Source organism: Heterocephalus glaber, unplaced genomic scaffold, assembly GCF_053883595.1.
Source record: "Heterocephalus glaber isolate CG9 unplaced genomic scaffold, H.glaber_assembly_v1.0 deba00001733, whole genome shotgun sequence".
NCBI classification, from domain to species: Eukaryota; Metazoa; Chordata; class Mammalia; order Rodentia; family Bathyergidae; genus Heterocephalus; species Heterocephalus glaber.
In genome coordinates, this window is record NW_028258444.1 from 9,159,333 (window position 1) to 9,176,708 (window position 17,376).

At 37.3% G+C, this 17,376-nt stretch overlaps 1 protein-coding gene across 1 annotated transcript in view; it reads left to right on the forward strand.

Annotated features, from left to right (window-relative positions):
- Positions 1–4,407: 4,407 nt before the first annotated feature.
- Positions 4,408–17,376, forward strand: part of LOC106008570 (uncharacterized) — a 30,168-nt gene continuing 17,199 nt past the window's right edge. Inside the window, exons 1-8 of the mRNA XM_021251558.2 lie at positions 4,408–4,471; positions 4,575–4,628; positions 13,171–13,224; positions 13,310–13,354; positions 13,561–13,614; positions 15,443–15,496; positions 15,885–15,929; positions 16,694–16,747. Of these exons, the coding sequence (XP_021107217.2) occupies positions 4,411–4,471; positions 4,575–4,628; positions 13,171–13,224; positions 13,310–13,354; positions 13,561–13,614; positions 15,443–15,496; positions 15,885–15,929; positions 16,694–16,747 (421 nt within the window). The 5' untranslated portion in view covers positions 4,408–4,410. The remainder of the gene's footprint in view (positions 4,472–4,574; positions 4,629–13,170; positions 13,225–13,309; positions 13,355–13,560; positions 13,615–15,442; positions 15,497–15,884; positions 15,930–16,693; positions 16,748–17,376) is intronic.

The window sequence follows — 17,376 nt, forward strand, 5'->3', positions numbered from 1 at the left end:
GCCACTTTCAGAAACAGTTCTGGAAGTCCTCTTTTGCAAGTATCTTTAGTTGCACTGGTGTGGCTCGTAACTCTGCCTCTGTCCTCCTAAACTCATGTGTTTGCTGCTGCTGGAGAAAGCATGAATAATAACTGATTCCAGGTCTTGGTCAGGGAAAATGCTAGGTGAGCTTGAGACTTCTGCAGTTAGAAGACAAGGAAGCATTCAAAGAGTAAAGGTGTGCAGTCAAAGTGTCAAGGGTCCCCAGAAGAAGGAGCATCTACTGCCCAATTTGGCTTGTTTGGGGAAAAAAATAATCATCACAACTGATTGACATACATGTATTTGGTTAAAAATATATGTGCCTCCAATGATAAAAAAGAGAAGTAACAGCAACAGCCCATTTGGTACTGTTGGAGGTGAATATTATGCCAATTCTTTATTCTAAAATTCGGTAATTCAAGGGAAAATTAAGTAATTATCCAAGATTTTCACTAGAAACTATGGAGGAAGGTATTGATATAATTCAGTGAAAAGAAATTTTTTTTTAAATGCCAACTAATAAATATTGAAAGAAAGGTACAACTAAAAAAATTGCTGTTCTGCAATCCTGGGTGAAATAGGTAAGGAGTGTAAATAAATACTAGTAATGTTAGGGAAGAGACTGAGAAAGACCTGCATGTTTTCATGAGGCCAAAGTACCACCCAACTATTTGCAGAGTAGAAAGATACTTGGCATCAGAGACTTCTGACTGTCACCACCTAAACCTAGTGATCAAACATGGCATCACTGATCACTGGAACTTGGTATCATGTGTCTCATTTGTGATACATCACCAAGAAAGTATTCCTACTCCAAGTGATATACCTGACTCTAGTCATGCTCTTATATCCCTTTCTAGATTATTCTAAATTTAACTGATTGTTTCCTTGTGATATCAGTTAACTTATTCTTTTCTCCAATGGTTGTCCTAGAAACTAAAAGTACATATATGAACTTTATTGTACTTCAAGCTTAATCTCTTAAATATTTTTAAATAAAATTTCTACAAGGGAACTGGGGAAATTTACACTGTTAATAGTCTCAGTGGGTAACTTTTACACACATTAAAGTTTAAGAATTACTATACCATATGCTTAAGCAGAGAACACAAGCAGAACTTTGGTACAGAATACTTATTTGGTAATTATGTGTGAAATTAGGAAACAATTGGAATCTTTCAGGTAAGAAGAAGGAAGATGGGACTTAGATGGTAGCATGAGATAATAATGTATGATTCATAGGCTTGTTCTTATGATAAAATAAGGTAATGCTTTTAAGTTTCTGAGAAATTCTTCAACATATAATAAGCATTGAATAAATGCTTGCTAAAGGCATAAATGAACAGAAGCAATTACACTGTAGTAAAAAGAAAAGTAGGAAATAAGGTGGTGAGTATGGGGAAGAAATGGGACCAAGCCAGCTATTAACGTCATTTTCCTTGTATCACTTGTTTATAGAGACCACTGGGCCGTCAGTGAAAGTCACAGGAACTTCAGGACAGCCATCAGCAGTGACAGGGACTTCATCTGAAGAGACAGGGAATACTATACCATCAACTGAAGGGTCAACTACAGCAGGGCCATCAGAAATAACTGCATCATCAGCTGGAACAACTGGTAATGGCAGACTGTCAGATGGAGTGACAAGCAAAACTGAACAGTCAACTGGAGTAGCTGGGACAAGTGGACCGTCAGGTAAGGGACAACTGGGACAACTAATCCATCATCAGGAGGATATGGTACAGCTGTATCATAAGCTTGCATTTCCAAGGGGGTAGTTACCAGAGAACCAGGAAGTAAGGTCAGAGTAGCTGAAGACAAATTAATTAACTAAAGATAAAGCACATGATGTGTGTAATTTTTGGTCAGAATCCCAGTACTTGAGTCTGTATAAATTTATCACAAATAGGGCATTAAAAACTCAGATTGGTGAATATGATGGTAGATTTCCAGAACATTATTGTTTTAAATTGATTTATCTTAATTCTTGAGAAGTTTATTTTCACCAGACAAGAACAAACAAACAAATAAAAAACCCACTACCACAACAACCTCCCTCCCCCCCAGCCAAAACTGGTTATAAGCAGATGATGGAGAGGAGGATCCTCATAAGTGCATGGAGGGAAAGCACCACTGGACCTCAGGCTCTAGGGCCACTACCTTTGTGGACAAAGCAGACAGGGCTCACCTGGGTGCCCTAATAGTGGCCCAACATAAACATGGCCAAGACCCGAATTATGATAAAAAGACTAAGTAATTTAGCCAAGGACATACATTTTGGGAGAAATGATTAACAGATGATCTAGATTTATCAAAAACTGAATTTTTAACTTACTTAAGTAGCAGAAAGGTAATTTTTACTAAAATTATGCATGTGGAAACAATATTGATTACTCCTTTCACCAGGCACTGCTAACGAGCTGTATGGATCCACCACTGGAGCAGGTGGAAGTGTGACCAGATTAACCAGTCCTGGAAAATCAGGCAAGTGAGAAAGGAAACTAATTGGCCAGACTATAGTATAACATGAGGGATTTTCTGATAAATCCAGTAATGGTAACAAATGTTTTGTACATAGGGAAATAAGAATGTCAAATCTAAATAATCTCATATTAGGATTTTATATTTGGTTAAGTGGTTTAGGACTATAATGGAAAAATAGGAAATTGTCTTCACAATCCTTATTATAGGGCCGGGATTTAGCTCAAGTGGTTCCAGAGCCTGCCTTGCAAGCACAAGGTCCAGAGTTCGATCCGCGGTACCAAAACAAACAAACAAACAGTCCTTATTATATCAGGATATAAATCTTGAAGTTTAAAACAATATGGAGTGCTATTGTACAGCAACCACTATTTGAAGTTATGCAACATGTAAGTTATTTTCACAGCAATCGGAGTGATATTACTTTGCACGATGGTTTCAAATGAGAAAGATGAGAGATTTAGTTAGCATGTGTAAGTAAAAAGCTAAACCTAGCAGGTCTGGCATGAGTGTATCTTTCTTGCTTACTGCACAGTCCTCCCTTCTAGGACAATGGACATAAACTAAAACAGAAAGAAAACAGAGAGATAGATCTTTTATAAAAAGGGAAGGTGACCAAGAGATGGAGGGAGAGGAAGGGAAGTGAGGGAAGGGGAGGAGCAAGAAATTAAGATGGGTTATGTACACGTACCAACTCCCCACAAGGAATGCAGTCACTATGTACTGTACATGTACTAATAAAAATTAAAATTAGGAAAGGAAATATAGTTTCTGAAGGGAAATCCCAATAAAGCCTCAGATACACCAAATTCAATCTCTGAAAATGAGGTGAGTAAAAGGACTAGTATAGCAGAACATATGTTATGGCAAAATTTGAAGTTTTCTGTAACAACAAAGCCTCAAATTTTACCGTTTGTAGTATTTCACTATTTTTATTTTTTTCAAGCTGCATGCCAGATATTGTGAAAGGTATGGGGGTACAGAGATAAACAAGTTTGACAAGGTCTTTGCTCTTAGTGCATCTTGTCTATGAGGGGATATATTGGTAAGAAAGGAAGCACTTCGATAATATGGTTGATTATAGTTGTGCTAGTGCTAAGAATAAGACAAGGGTGTTAGAAAGTGGCATTCCACCTGGTATCCTAAAGAATGAAGAGGAGCTAGTTAGAGAGGGAAATGGTAAGAGAGGGGGAAGCCACGGGCTGTTAGCAAGTTTAAGATAGAACGAGGCCACGATGCCCCATGCCCTGTGGTGCCCAAGTAGGAAGCAGGAGAATGGTAAAATCCAAGCCTACAGAAGGAGGAAGGAACTTCATCCTGCAGTCTTGCAGCAGAAGTTAAGGATTTAGGCATTTTGGACTTCCTTTTAAGACTTTATGTAGGCTACCAAAAACTGTGGGAAAGAAGTGTAATACAATCAGGTTTGCATTTTTTACAAAACCGGAGTGCAATGTGAAGAAGGATAGTTTAAGGTAAGAAGGAAGTGGAGAGGTTTTTAGGAGGCAAAATAAGAAGCAATGGTTTCAAATAAACTATGGTAGCAGCTGGAAAAAAATAAAAAGACTCAAAAATACTTTTAAGGAGCCTTTGAGGGGATTTGGCAATGATTTGAATGAGAATCTGGTTAAGAATCATTTTCAAGCAGACATATTCAGTTTTCAGCGTGATGATATCACCTATTTAAAAAGGAAGTATTAAGGGGCTGAGGAATTAGCTCAGTGGTGCTGCTGCCTGCCTCACAAGCACAAGGTCCTGAGTTTGATCCCCAGTACCAAAAAAACAAAAAAGGAAGCACTTTGTGGTAGGAATATCACAGGATCAGGTTTGATTAAGTTAGAGATACCACAGAGAAGTTCAGTAAAAACTATGTTATTAAATTCCTTTTCTTTTCTTTTAATTTCAGGTACAATGGGAGTGCCAGCTACAACCTCCACAGCAACAAGAGGCAGCAGCACAGCCTTCACAGCAGGTACTAGAGCAGCCACACCTAGATGCAGAGCAGTTGATGAACATCTGGATGGTGCTCCAGTAAAATAAGGACACTGCTCATGCTTTTCTACTTTTAATCTCAGGTTCTACAGAAATTGGGCCTGACTTGACAATTGCACCAGGAACTATCCCTATTGGTAAGTAAGCCAGAGATGGCAGATGTATTTTTTGTCTTGTTTTCAATTTTGTTCATAAGGAACTGAGCCAAAGGGGTCTACAAGCTTTAGGTGCCACAGCAGGTCAAAAGATAGAACCCACATTTTTATCCTTCGGTACTGACTGCAAAGACTGTATTTCTTAGCTTGATCCCATCCTCCTCTGAAGCAAAATAAAATGTGATCCTTAATAAGCCATCAATAAGCCTTGCTTTAAAAATAACAAAGCTAAATGTTTCCCATTTCTAATTACTGGAGCTGCAGGAGCAGGTAATAAAAAGAGGTTTAAAGCTTTTATATAATGACAGGCTGTAGCATTTGTTATTCTGAAACAAGATTTGAAACATGTTATGTAATAAAAATTGTAGTACCATTGTTTTATAAATCAAATATTGTAACTTTCTTTTCACATTATTCTGACCAGACATAAAATTCACAAATACTTATAGGGCTACTTTTTTTCCCTAACACTAATAAACGGACTAAATTATTTTTCCAAGCTACAGTAAATTATTAAGCTTCTGGTCTAGTAATATACTCAATATTATAGTGGTACCATAGGATGGATCCAACAGATAGATTCCAGGAGCTCAGGGCAAGTCCGTGCTGAGAGAACCATAGTACAAATAAAGTGGGGCTGGGATGACAAGGAAGGCAAAAAGCACACAGATAAAGTAGGCTTTCAGATCTCTAAGGAGGTGCACCGGAGCCCAGCACCTTTCATTGAGTCTCTAGGTAAGACTGACAGGAATGATTAACAGAGTGCAGAGTCATCCTGGGTAGGAATTTTCTACAAGTAGATTTGTTCCTGACCTCACACTGATTAAGTTACATGGAACAGTGGGAGGAGGACTGGCCCTGGGAAGAGTCCTGAACTGAAGTGTGTGGAGGGGAGTGGTCTCCCAGCTCCACCGTGCTACCTGTACTAATAGTACTTGACAGAAATATCATTTTGCAATTTGCAGGATATCAAACAGAATGTAGGTCTTAGTGGCTACATTGTTCATTATTACTTCAAGGAATGGATAGGTCACACATTTTTTCTGATAGATTCCTGCTACGTTTACTCTACTTTTATAAATCCACTTACACAATATGAATTTATTTTAATGAATTTAATGAATTTATTTTCATTAGAAAATAATTCAAGGGCTGGGGATTTAGCTCAGTGGTTCAGGAGCCTGCCTCGCAAGCACAAGGTCCTGAGTTCGAGTCCTGCTACCAAAAAAAGAAAGAAAATAATTCAGTAATTGAATTCAAAACTAAATTTATAATTACTCTATATTCAAACTATAGTAAATGTGAATTGGACATAATTATATTATAAATAAGTGCCATGGCTTACAATTAAGTGACATTTTGGGCATAGTATGTATTTTAGCTCTTCCAGCATTTTCTAAGTTCAAGATGTACTCTTTAATTGGACTAAACAAAGACATATGTGTAAACATTTTATTTAGAAAAAATAATTTGTTTTCAGTTTGACAATTTTTAACCCATAGATGATTTGTTAGTAGCACTTTATCCAAAGATCTCTATCATTTGGACTTAAATTTCTAAAATACTGTATTTTTCTATGGAAATACAATACTTTTTTTTTTTTTAAATTGTATATTTTGCCATTTGAAACACTGAAGTGAGTTTTTTACTGCTATTTTTATTTTTAAAATTAATGTCATTTGCAACATTTTAAATATACATACTCATAGCATTCATTATTGGGAATTTGTACCTGTACATAATTTTTCTTGATTCTTTTTTTCCCCTGATGACCTCCCCTCCCTTCAACCCCTCTTCTCCTTCTTTACAAAAGCTTTTTCCCCCTTCTATTCTCCTTTTCTTCTTTTCCCTTCCTTTCTTTCTCCCTCCTCCCTCCCCACCCTTGTTCCCCTTCCCAAATGAACATTTTCTTCCTATTTCACAATATCTGTTATACATTTAGGTTCTTATTTATCCTTTTGGTTTCTTATACCAGAGAAATAATGCAATGTTTACACATGTGTGTCTAATTTATTTCACTTAAGAGTATGGTCTCAAGATGCATCAATTTACTTAGAAATGTCTCAAGTTTATGCTTCTTTATGGTAGAGTACTACACAATTATATAAAAAATACACAACTTCTTTATCTACTCATCAGCTAATGGTTATTTGGGCTGTTTCCAAGCTGTAGTTATTACAAACTGTGACTGTGCTATTATAAACTATTACAAATTGTTACAAACATGGGTGTGCATATATCACTGTTTTTATGATGCTTTTAATTCATTCAGGAAGATATCTAGGAGGGGAACAGGTGGGCCAAATGGAACCTTTAGTTTTAGTTTTTTTGAGGAATCTCCACACTGATTTCCATAGTGGTTGCCCCAGTCTACACTTCCACCAACAGTGGAGAAGGGTTCCTTTCTCCCCATAGCCCTTCTAGCATTTGTTAGTGGTTGATTTCTTGATAACAGCTATTCTTTCTAGAGATGGAATCTCAGAGTTGTTTTAATTTGCATTTATCAAATGACTTGTGATGTTGAACATTTTTTCATATATTTATTTGCTGTTTCTACTTCTTCATCTGCAAAGTGTCTATTCATTTCAGATGCCCATTTTTGGATTGGGTCTTTAAATTTAGGGGTCTGATTTTTAGAGCTATTACATATTCTAGATATTAGTCCTTTCTCTAAAGAACAACTGGCAAAAAAACTTTTCCCACACTGTGGGTTGTCTCTTCATGGTGCTGGTGGTTTCTCTTGGTGTGTAAAGTAAGATGAGATCCCGGTTGTTGATTCTTTGTGATAGTTCCTGTGTGATCAGGGTTTTATTCATAAAGTCTTTGCATACACCTATGTCTTCAAGAGTCCTACCTATTCTATCTTCCAGTAGATCTAGTGTTTGTTTTAATATTTAGATCTTTGATCCATTTTGATATTAGTTTAGTGCATAGTGAGAGATATGGGTCTAGTTTTATGTTCAGCAAATGGAAAGCCAGTTTTACCAGCACCGTCTATTTATTTATGTATGTATGTATTTATTTATTTATATATCATTGCAGCATTTATTGGAAAACTTCAACAGGATTGGGAATCACAAATCCCCTTACCAATAAACCAACATCATGGCAATTTTATATGGTATGATGTGTGATCAAAACATATGCAATTAAAAACTCCTTTCTCTAGATAAACAATTCACAACACTTTTATCTAATATTCTAAGCTGGTGGTTCCTGGGAACTATCTCGCTGTCTGGACTATACTTTCGTATCTGTAATTGTTCAACAGTGCTATGTGAATCTGACGCCAACCCAAACACACGCTTTCATTCCACAGTGTCCAAAACCAAAGATGCTTCCCCTTAGAAACACACGCTCATCTCAGCACAGATCTTACAGAGAGGTGATGAAAATTATCCACAGCTTGAGACATCTACCACACTTTACAACTGGCTTCGATACTTTCTTGATGTTATCATCCTCCAAAATAGACAAAGCTCTTGTGATCAGAGCTTCTACCTTGCCCTTTTTCTTTTTTTGCTTAAATTCTTTTATTGGTACATTTTAGCACCATTTATTAAAGGCTATCTTTCTTCCAGTGAAGGTGTTTGGCCCCTTTGTCAAAGATGAGGTGGCTGAAATTGTTTGGAGTTGTTTCTACATCTTCAAATCTGTTCCACTGATCCTCAGATCTTTTTTTTTTCCCCCAGTACCATGCTGTTTTTATCACATTAGCTTTATAGTACAATTTCAAGTCAAGGATTATGAGGCACCCTCTCTTGCCTTTGTTGCCCTGAATTGCTTTTGCTATTCTAGGTCTCTTCTGGTTCAAATGAATTTTAGGATTGTTTTCTCTAATTCTGTGAGGTATGCTATTGGTACTTTGATTGAGATTGCATTAAATCTGTATGACAATTTTGGAAGTATGGCCATTTTCACTATACTGGTTCTTCCTACCCAAGAACAAGAGATACCTTTCCATTTTCTGATATCGATATCCTTTTTGACACCCTTTTTCAGAGTACTGTAGTTTTTAATGTAAAGGTCTTTTACTTCCTTCACTACATTGATTCCCAAGTATCTCTTTTTTTTTTTTTTTTTGGATGCTATTGTGAAATGTGTGGTTTCCCTAATTTCTCTTTCAGTGGGTTTGTTATTTGTGTACAGGAATGCTATTAATTTTTAAGTGTTGACTTTGTATCCAGCTACACTACTGAACTTGGTTATTAAATATAGAAGTGTTTTGGTGGTTTCTGGAGTCTTCTATGTAGAGTATCATGTTATCTGCAAATAATGATATTTTTTTAAAATTTTTAAAAATAACTTTATTACCAAACACACACACATACAGAAATTAAAACCTTTCAACGAAGAATAATGCAAGGGAAAAAAAACCTACAATAATATTCAAATGCAGTAGAACTCAACCAAAACAAAACTGAAAAGCACTTAAACATTTTTCCATATAACTTAATAAAACATCTCAAGCACCAAGAAGACACCAGAGCATGTGATTTGTTTCAGAAAGATCCCCCAAACCAACATTGAACAAATAGTGGGCTGGAAAAAAAACTCCAGTTAGCTAGCACACTCCACATAAGCCAAATTTCTCTCTAATTCAAATTTCAATACAGTCATATGACACGCGATGGAAACACAATCCAAGAAATATGTTATTAGGCCATTTTATCCATGTGTATCCTTATTTACACTTTCAGTTTCTCACACTAGAGAAACTATTCGGTATTTACACGTGTGTCCTATTTATTTCACTTAAGAGCATGGCCTCAATGTGCATCCATTTAGCCATAAATGTCTCTAGTTTCTGGTTCTTTATGGCTGAGTAGTACTCCATTTTATAAAAAAAAACCCCACATCTTCTTTATCCAGACTCCAGTTGATGGGCACTTGGAAATAATGATAATTTAACTTGTTCCTTTCCAATTCTCATTCCTTTTATCACTTTCTCTAGTCTGCTCTGCCTAATGTTTCCAGAACTATACTGAATAAGACTGGTGATAGTGGACATCTTTGTCTTGTTTCTGATTTTAGTGTGAAAGCTTCCATTTTTTGTCCATTTAATTTGATATTGGCTGTTGGTTTGTCATAGATGCCTTTTATCAGATTGAGATAAAGATCATCTATTCCAATTTTCTGTAGCATTTTAATCTAAAGTGAATTTTAAAATAAAATTCAAACATATTCTTTAATTAAAGCATGAATTTATTATTTCTCTTCTTAGGCCCCATAAGTTGGAATTAAAATGATGAAAAAATGTGTTTCAGCACAATGTGGTTTGTTGACATGAGGATTTCTATCTTTCTCATTTGAATTTTGAAAAATATCTAAGGGAATATGGCATTCTTCTCAAATTGTAATATAATACTTAAATTGATACGTGAATTTTTTTAAGTACTCTTATAAATATATTTGTGTTTTAAAATTTTATTGCCATCAAGACAGCCTGAAAAAGCTGGTAAGAAAATATGAGATTATAAATTTGCATTTGAAATAGTGTTGTAATAACTAGAATAAGAAACATGGTAACAATTTTAATTTATCTTATTAATAAAACATGAACTTTAAATTAGATTTTGTTAGCATAGGGCTTTTGCTATTTTCTATTCTTATGCCTTCTTAAATAATAATAAAGGTGCATTGATTCACTTTCATAATAGCTAACTACATTGGTTGTATATAAGGTTACAAACTCTATCAAAAGAAAACAGCTCCCCAAATATCCCCCTTATGAAAAAGCAGTACCATATTTCTCAACGTATTAGTGTAGTCACCTACCGTTCCCATGCAAATAATGTAGCTTTTATTATATCCTGGTGTCCCTCTTTAAACTTAATAGTTAAAAAAAATGAGGGATATAAGTTCATCCTACAGAACATGTCAAATATTTATTTATTTTGCAGTACTGGAGATTGAACCCAAGGCCTTTGCTCTGGGCTACATCTTCAGCCCTTTTTAATTTTTTTTTTTTTTTTTTGAGACACGTTCTTCCTAAGTGTCCCAGGCTGGCATCAAACTTGCAATCCTCCTGCCTCAGCCCCCTAGAGTCCTGGTATTACAAGCATTCACTACCATGCCTGGCTCAATTTTCCTTAACTAGTACCCTTTCCACGTTTTTTCAGCATTTACATTAGAAGGTATGCTCCCCCAAAACAGATATTTTCATTTTATTTTGTTCACGGTTAAAGTCCTTGGCTTTTGCCTCTGTTGCAAGAAGACAGAGACTGTGCCTGGTGCATCATTAAGGTATCACTCAAGAAAGCTTGGCAGGTGCTGAGCACTCCCTGCATTTGAACTTTATTTAGGTTCCATCTAGTCCCTCATTTGAATAACAGAGGCATTATTTGCCTTACACTGTTGGTGACAAAACAGGTTCAGAGAATTTCAAACTGTTTAAAACCAGACACATCTGCTTGATTCAAAGCTTGAACTCATTCTACTTTGCTGTGTTTCCTCAGTTGAAGGAGTTACTATATTCACATTCATAAGAACCTTTAGTTTGGACTATTGTAGGCAAGTTTCTTCCCTTTCAGTTTTCTCTGTTCTCAGATGCTTTCTATACAAAGTGGTGGTCAGTGGTTCTATAATGATTATTATCTCTTTCATGTCAGTTCTGTCATCAGTATCCTTAGCAACCACCCATTGATCTTCAAATAAATTCTAAATTCTTTACTCCAGTATTTGGAGTTCTAATCTTTTTTTTTTTTGGTACCAGGGATTGTGGAGTTCTAATCTTTTACTTCTCATTATCTTCATCCTCATAGCCAGACCACCTTTTAGCCTACCTGAATTACTTGATGGCACTGTATAAAGTTCCTGTATAAGAATTTATACTGTAATATAGGAGCTGAGAGTATATCTTAGTAGTGGTAGGATACTTGCCTAGCATGCATGAGGCCCTGGGTTTGATTCCCATTACCACAAAAAGTTATTTAAAAAGTTATTTTAAAAAGTTATTAAAAGAATATATTTTCTAGATATGGTGATACATATCTGTAGTCTCAGCTATGTGGGAGGCTGAAATAAGAGGATTGCAAGTTTGAAGCCAGTCTAGATAACTTTGTGATACCTGGTCTCAAGATGAAAATATAAAAAATATGAAGGACTTGGGTATAGCTCTTCCTTAATATGAATCGGGCTTTGTGTTCAGCTTCCAGTACAACAACAACAATAAAAAGGTATTTTATAAACTAGTCACCAGAAAGTTTTATTTCAAGCTAAATTGGTGGTTAACATATATTTCTATAATTCTCTAAGTCTTCATTCTCTCTGTGTCTTCTATCTGCTGTACTTCTTTCTGAATTTCAAATAGACAAAACCTAACTCCTAGTAAAGATCCGGTTCAGATCTCATTTTTTTCCAGAAAGCTTTTCTTGGTCCTACTGACCAGGAGGAATGTGTAATGCTGAGTAGCTTTCCACTATCTCAGGTACTTCAGCAGACATAAACTGTCTTTTGTAGCAGAGAGCTAAGGCACAGAGAGTAAATCAAGTACATGTGAATGAAAATCACCTTTATTCTTTATATTTTGTCAAGGAATGCCAAGGGAGAATGTGTCAAAAGAAGAACATGTTTAGAGGTTGGGACAGTTGAAGGGGAGAAACTCCTACCATTGGATTCTGCCAAGTGCCTACAAAACACTACTTGCTATAGCAAAGAAACATACATTTGGCATCTAGATCAAAGTTATTTCATGGCAGAATGAGTCACTAAAGTGACCCCTGGATTCTGTATTTCAGGTTCCACTGGGGTGACCTTTGGAATGACTCTTGCACCTGGCATTTTCTGATCATTTCCCAATAAACAGTTTTTCCTGAAATAGAGCCACAGTTTTCTATTCCCCAATAACAAACATTTTTAATGAAAGTCAGCTACTTGAAAACAATTGACAAGACTCAGGACCCTGAAACTTTGTTCCACCCCAAGAACCCACTAAAGGTACCAAGGGGCGAGGTCACTGGCAATCAGATACATGGGTACAATTAACAGAACAGTTAGAAGAACAGTGAAGCTTAGGAAAGCTTATTTCAACAAAGCAAACAAAACAAAAGTATGGCTTGTGAACTGTATAGCTCCCAAAACCAGAGAAGTCCGACCACCAGTATCATCCATTTATAGAAATGTGAAAATGAGAAATAGAAAATGAGTTTGTTGGCTGTAGCCTAATCAACTAGTCAGTTAACTACAAAAAATTAACCATGTATAGCCCAATCAATTACCTGGCTACAAGGCCTTCTGCAGCTCCCAGAGCTCAATTGCTCTGATTAAACTCTTCTACAAAAAAATTATTTAACAATACTGAGAAAACTTGTGTTTCTTGGCATCAAATCTTAAAGAAAGACAGAAGAGTCTAGAATTGTTTCAGAAATTTAGCTGCGGGGAAGAAATGCAACATGGGAAGCATACAAATTAATTCTTGATATTAGAAATCTCAAAGAAGGAACTTCCTAATGCAGGTAAGAAATGGAGACTTTTAAATGGGCAGGTTTCAAATCATAGCATGATCATTTCTTCCTTATTGCAGAAACTTCTGGCAGTGTCACAAGCAAAGCCCTGGAAACTGGAGCTTACATCACAGGTAAATCACCACATAATAAGGAGCCCGGGGCAGGCCATTTGGGTAGTGGAGTAGTTCAAGACACTTTCCTTCTTTTCTCTCTCAGAGGCCACAACTGCTACAGGGACCACCAGTGCAGTGCTATCTAGAGGTGGGCATTGTTTGGAGATTTGGGGTTCCATTGCTTTATTGTTTGGGATTGCAGCAAGGAACAAAAGAACATGATGGCTGAGACCACATTTTCCTAGGGACACAGTACTCAAGCCCAAGAAAAATTGTTATTCCCTCTGGATTTGCCTGCTTTAAGGCCCTCAGCCAAATGTTCCTGTTTGAAGTTCATGATTTTGTTTTTAATAGTGACCACCATCATTTTCACTGAAATCAGAACTACTTCAGAAGTTTCCACCACAGGTAATATTACATAAATGAAATGTAAGCTGGATTTTATTCTCACATGAGTGTTTGAGCATGTTGTATGTGTGAATACTTTGTGGATGTCATGGAAAGCAACCGTAGTATGATAGGCAGTAATAATAATAACTTTATCTTCCATTTGCTTACCTCTGTATTCACTCCTGAAACTCTAGGGAGACATAAAAGGAGAAGTAAAACAGGCATGAAATTTAGAATGTAGAAATATCTGTTTGCAAGGCAGCTATGAATAATTAGGCCAAGGAGATGACATAAGAGGACATTTGTGATTTATCATTTGGAGCATTAGGTCTGAGGCCCGTTAGCTGCTTCCATGATGAATTAGGATGTGTTGCTAAATTTTCTTGTTTTAAGTGTCATTGCAGAGCTCAAGCTCTGAGACAGCTATCCAAATATAAATTTCTAATACAGATAGTTGAAGTAATATGAACATCACCTCTATGGACACCCAGAGGAAATGATTTCTTGGTAGGATTGCACTCATAAAACCACAGAAAATACCCTAAATCCCCAGAACTTAGTGTTACACCAGTTGCTCCCTCAGAGGCTACAACTTTCACAGAAAGACATTGGCACCACCAGAATTGGATTCAAAACAGAGGAGAGGTGGAAGCTCACGTCTTCTTTATTAATGCCAACTGTGGTACTCCTAGGAGAGCTACAGAGGGGACATTTCTGGAGGGCAGTTTCCATTTACTGATATGTACTTCTGTTTTGGCCAATTAATTCTTTTACAGGGTTGGAATTACCCTGAAAACTGTCACTAATACTCCCTAATCATAGGTATAATTTCTGAGGATGGTTATACTAATTGTTCAGAGTCATTAATTCTGGGAAATTACAAATGCCACAAGCACTAGGAGTCAAATCACACTGACTTATATGCTTTTTTTTTTTTCACTGCTTTTTTCTGGCTGCTAGTATGTGAACTACATTATGGAAGAGATCATTGAATATTTTGCTGTTACATTCCCAGGGCTTAAAACAATGTTAGAGAGAAAGGAATTCTTAGAAAGTACTAGTGGAGGGCTGGAGATTTAGCTCAGTGGTACCACACCTGCCTCGCAAGCCCAAGATCCTGAGTTTGATCTCCAGTACCAAAAAAAAGTACTAGTGGAATGGTGAGATGTACTGTTTGAAGCTGTTTTCCTGCTACTTTAATTGGTGCCACCACAGTTTCACCTAGAGGCAGAAGGAGTTCGCAGTTCCAAGCTAGGCAGGATGGACTAAATCCAATTTGAGAGTTTTAGAGTCAATGGACTCTATTTTAAGCATTTGAATATAAAAACACTTTGAGTCCTTGATGTGTCAAATTTAGAAACATGAATCTCTGTCTACCTTGTTCCCATCTGTCTGTTGCACAGGGAACCCTGGGTCTGGAAGGGAAACAGGTAACAGACAGGTGGACAAGATCTGCTTCCATGCTGGAATGGGCTCTGTGGGGAGGGAGCTTGAGAACCAACAGTGATCCATGGCTGGGCCAGGAGATGAGATGGTGCCCATGTGGCCTCTGTTCCCTTCCCAAGCAGAGGTGTTCAGGAGAGTTCTTCGTGTGGTTCAAGGCCACATGGCCACGTAGCTAATGTCAGAGGTGAACCTTTATTTTTCTTGTGTTGGGTATTACAGTGGAATTATCTAGGACAATCATTATATCAGGAAGTTCCCATGTAAGTAGGTTAATAAGGAATTCATATTTACTTGAGATGATAATAAATTTGTTAGACTCACTTTGATGAAATATCAGCATAATTCTTTACCCCATATCCTAAATCTTCAAACCCCACCATTCATCATTTTCTTCCTACAGAGGCCACAACTTTAGCAGGAGGCAGCAGCACTCCTGGAAGTGGGTCCAGACCAGGTGAGGCTGAGCAGGGCAGTGTGGCTGCACAAGGATTATGGCTCTCCATCGGCTCACCTGGGGGGAGGAGTGTTTTCCTGCTGAATAGTGTGCAGTTACTTTTAGTATTTTCTTACACTGAGCACATTCTATGAAAGCTCTCACACAGCATCTAGACTCACAGCTGTAACTTTGTAAAGATGTGCTGTGTGTCAATGTGATGCTGTACACGTTACTAAGGTTTGGGGGAGTTAAGGAATGTATTTCAAGGAAGAAGGGAAAGCAGTGTGAGTTCTAGAAGCCATCCTATCCTGTATAAATATTTAATTAATAAATCCATAATGATACTGAGTGTTATCCCATGATCGTGGTACATTCAAATATTTTTCTGGTCTGTTCCCCACTGTAGGTACCACCACAACACCAGGAAGCCATGCAACTGGGATTCTGACAGGTGAACTTGGAAGAAAACTACCTGTGTTCCCTTAGGCCTTGGAAATACAATATTAGAAAGTTATTTTCCATTCTCTTCAGAGATAGAGTCCTCAGAAAAGGGCTTGCAGTGCTTAATGCTTCCAAGGTTAATTTGGTGAAGTAATGCTCTATGGTTCCATTCACTTTTTTGCGTTTAAGTTACCACTGGAGAATTTTCAAGAACCACCATTATATCTAGAAGTTCTAACATAGGTAAGAAAGAAGTGTCTCATATTTAATCTCAAACGTCATGATATCTCTTTTGAGGCTAGTTACTTTCATTTTTGAGACACAATACCTGACAAGTCTAAGGAGGAAAGGTATATTTGGCTCATAGTTTGTACAGGTTTCAGTCCGCAGTTGGCTGGCCCCAAGGGCAGAATGGTAAAGGGGCACAGCAAAGGGGAAATAGCTCATGGCACAGTAGCCAGGAAGCAGAGAGAGCTTCAGGGAGGAGCGGAAAAAAGATAGACCCAGGGTATACCCCCAGTGACCCACCTCCTTTGACCACGCTTCACCTCCCAACATCACATTTAGCTATAAGCTGATCAATGTACTAATCTACTCATGAGTATCATACCACATGATCCAACTACCTCCTCAGAGCCCTACCTATGAATGCATGAGGATTTGAGGGACATCTGGATATGAACCATAACAGAATTACAACAACAAAATAGCACCCTAATATTTCCTCCTACTATCCCAAATTCCCAGATTTCATCATTCTATTTCTTTCCTCAGAGGCTACAACTTCCACAGAAGGGCCTGGTACTACTGAGACTGGACTGAAAACAGGTGAGAATACAATACTCTGTGATTTAGGGCTATTGGATAAACTTTTGTTGAGAAAGTTTGCATTTTGTTTAGGAATGTTCCAAATGAATCAAAGTGGGTTTGTTATTAGAAATAACTTTGACCTGGGCATAGTGGCTACTGAGGAGACTGAGGCAGGAGGATCACAAGTTTGAGGCCAGCCTGGGCAATTTAGCAAGATCTTGTCTTGAAATAAAAAAGGGGTGGGGATGTAGCTCAGTGGTACAGTGCTTATCTGGCATTCACAAGACTCTGGGTTTAATCCCTAGAACCAGGGGAAAAAGTCTTTGAAAATCCCAAGTCTGGAAATGGGATGAGATTTCCCTACAGATGTTCCAAACATCACCAGCATTTTAGCTAAAATCCACGAAATTTTCAGTCTGTACGAGCATATGTGTACACATGTGAAATAGAAAAGAGCTCCATGGAACCAGGACACGTGCATGTTTATGTGTATGTACACGTGTATGAAAATTTGCTTGGACATTCAAAGTTGTCAGCATGTTTAAACCTTTTATTCCTCTTTTTGTACCTCACAGCAGAGTTTACTACAACAGGGGAAAAAAGCATGTAGTTAAAATCAAACTCAGGCAGAAGTACCTCAAATTGGG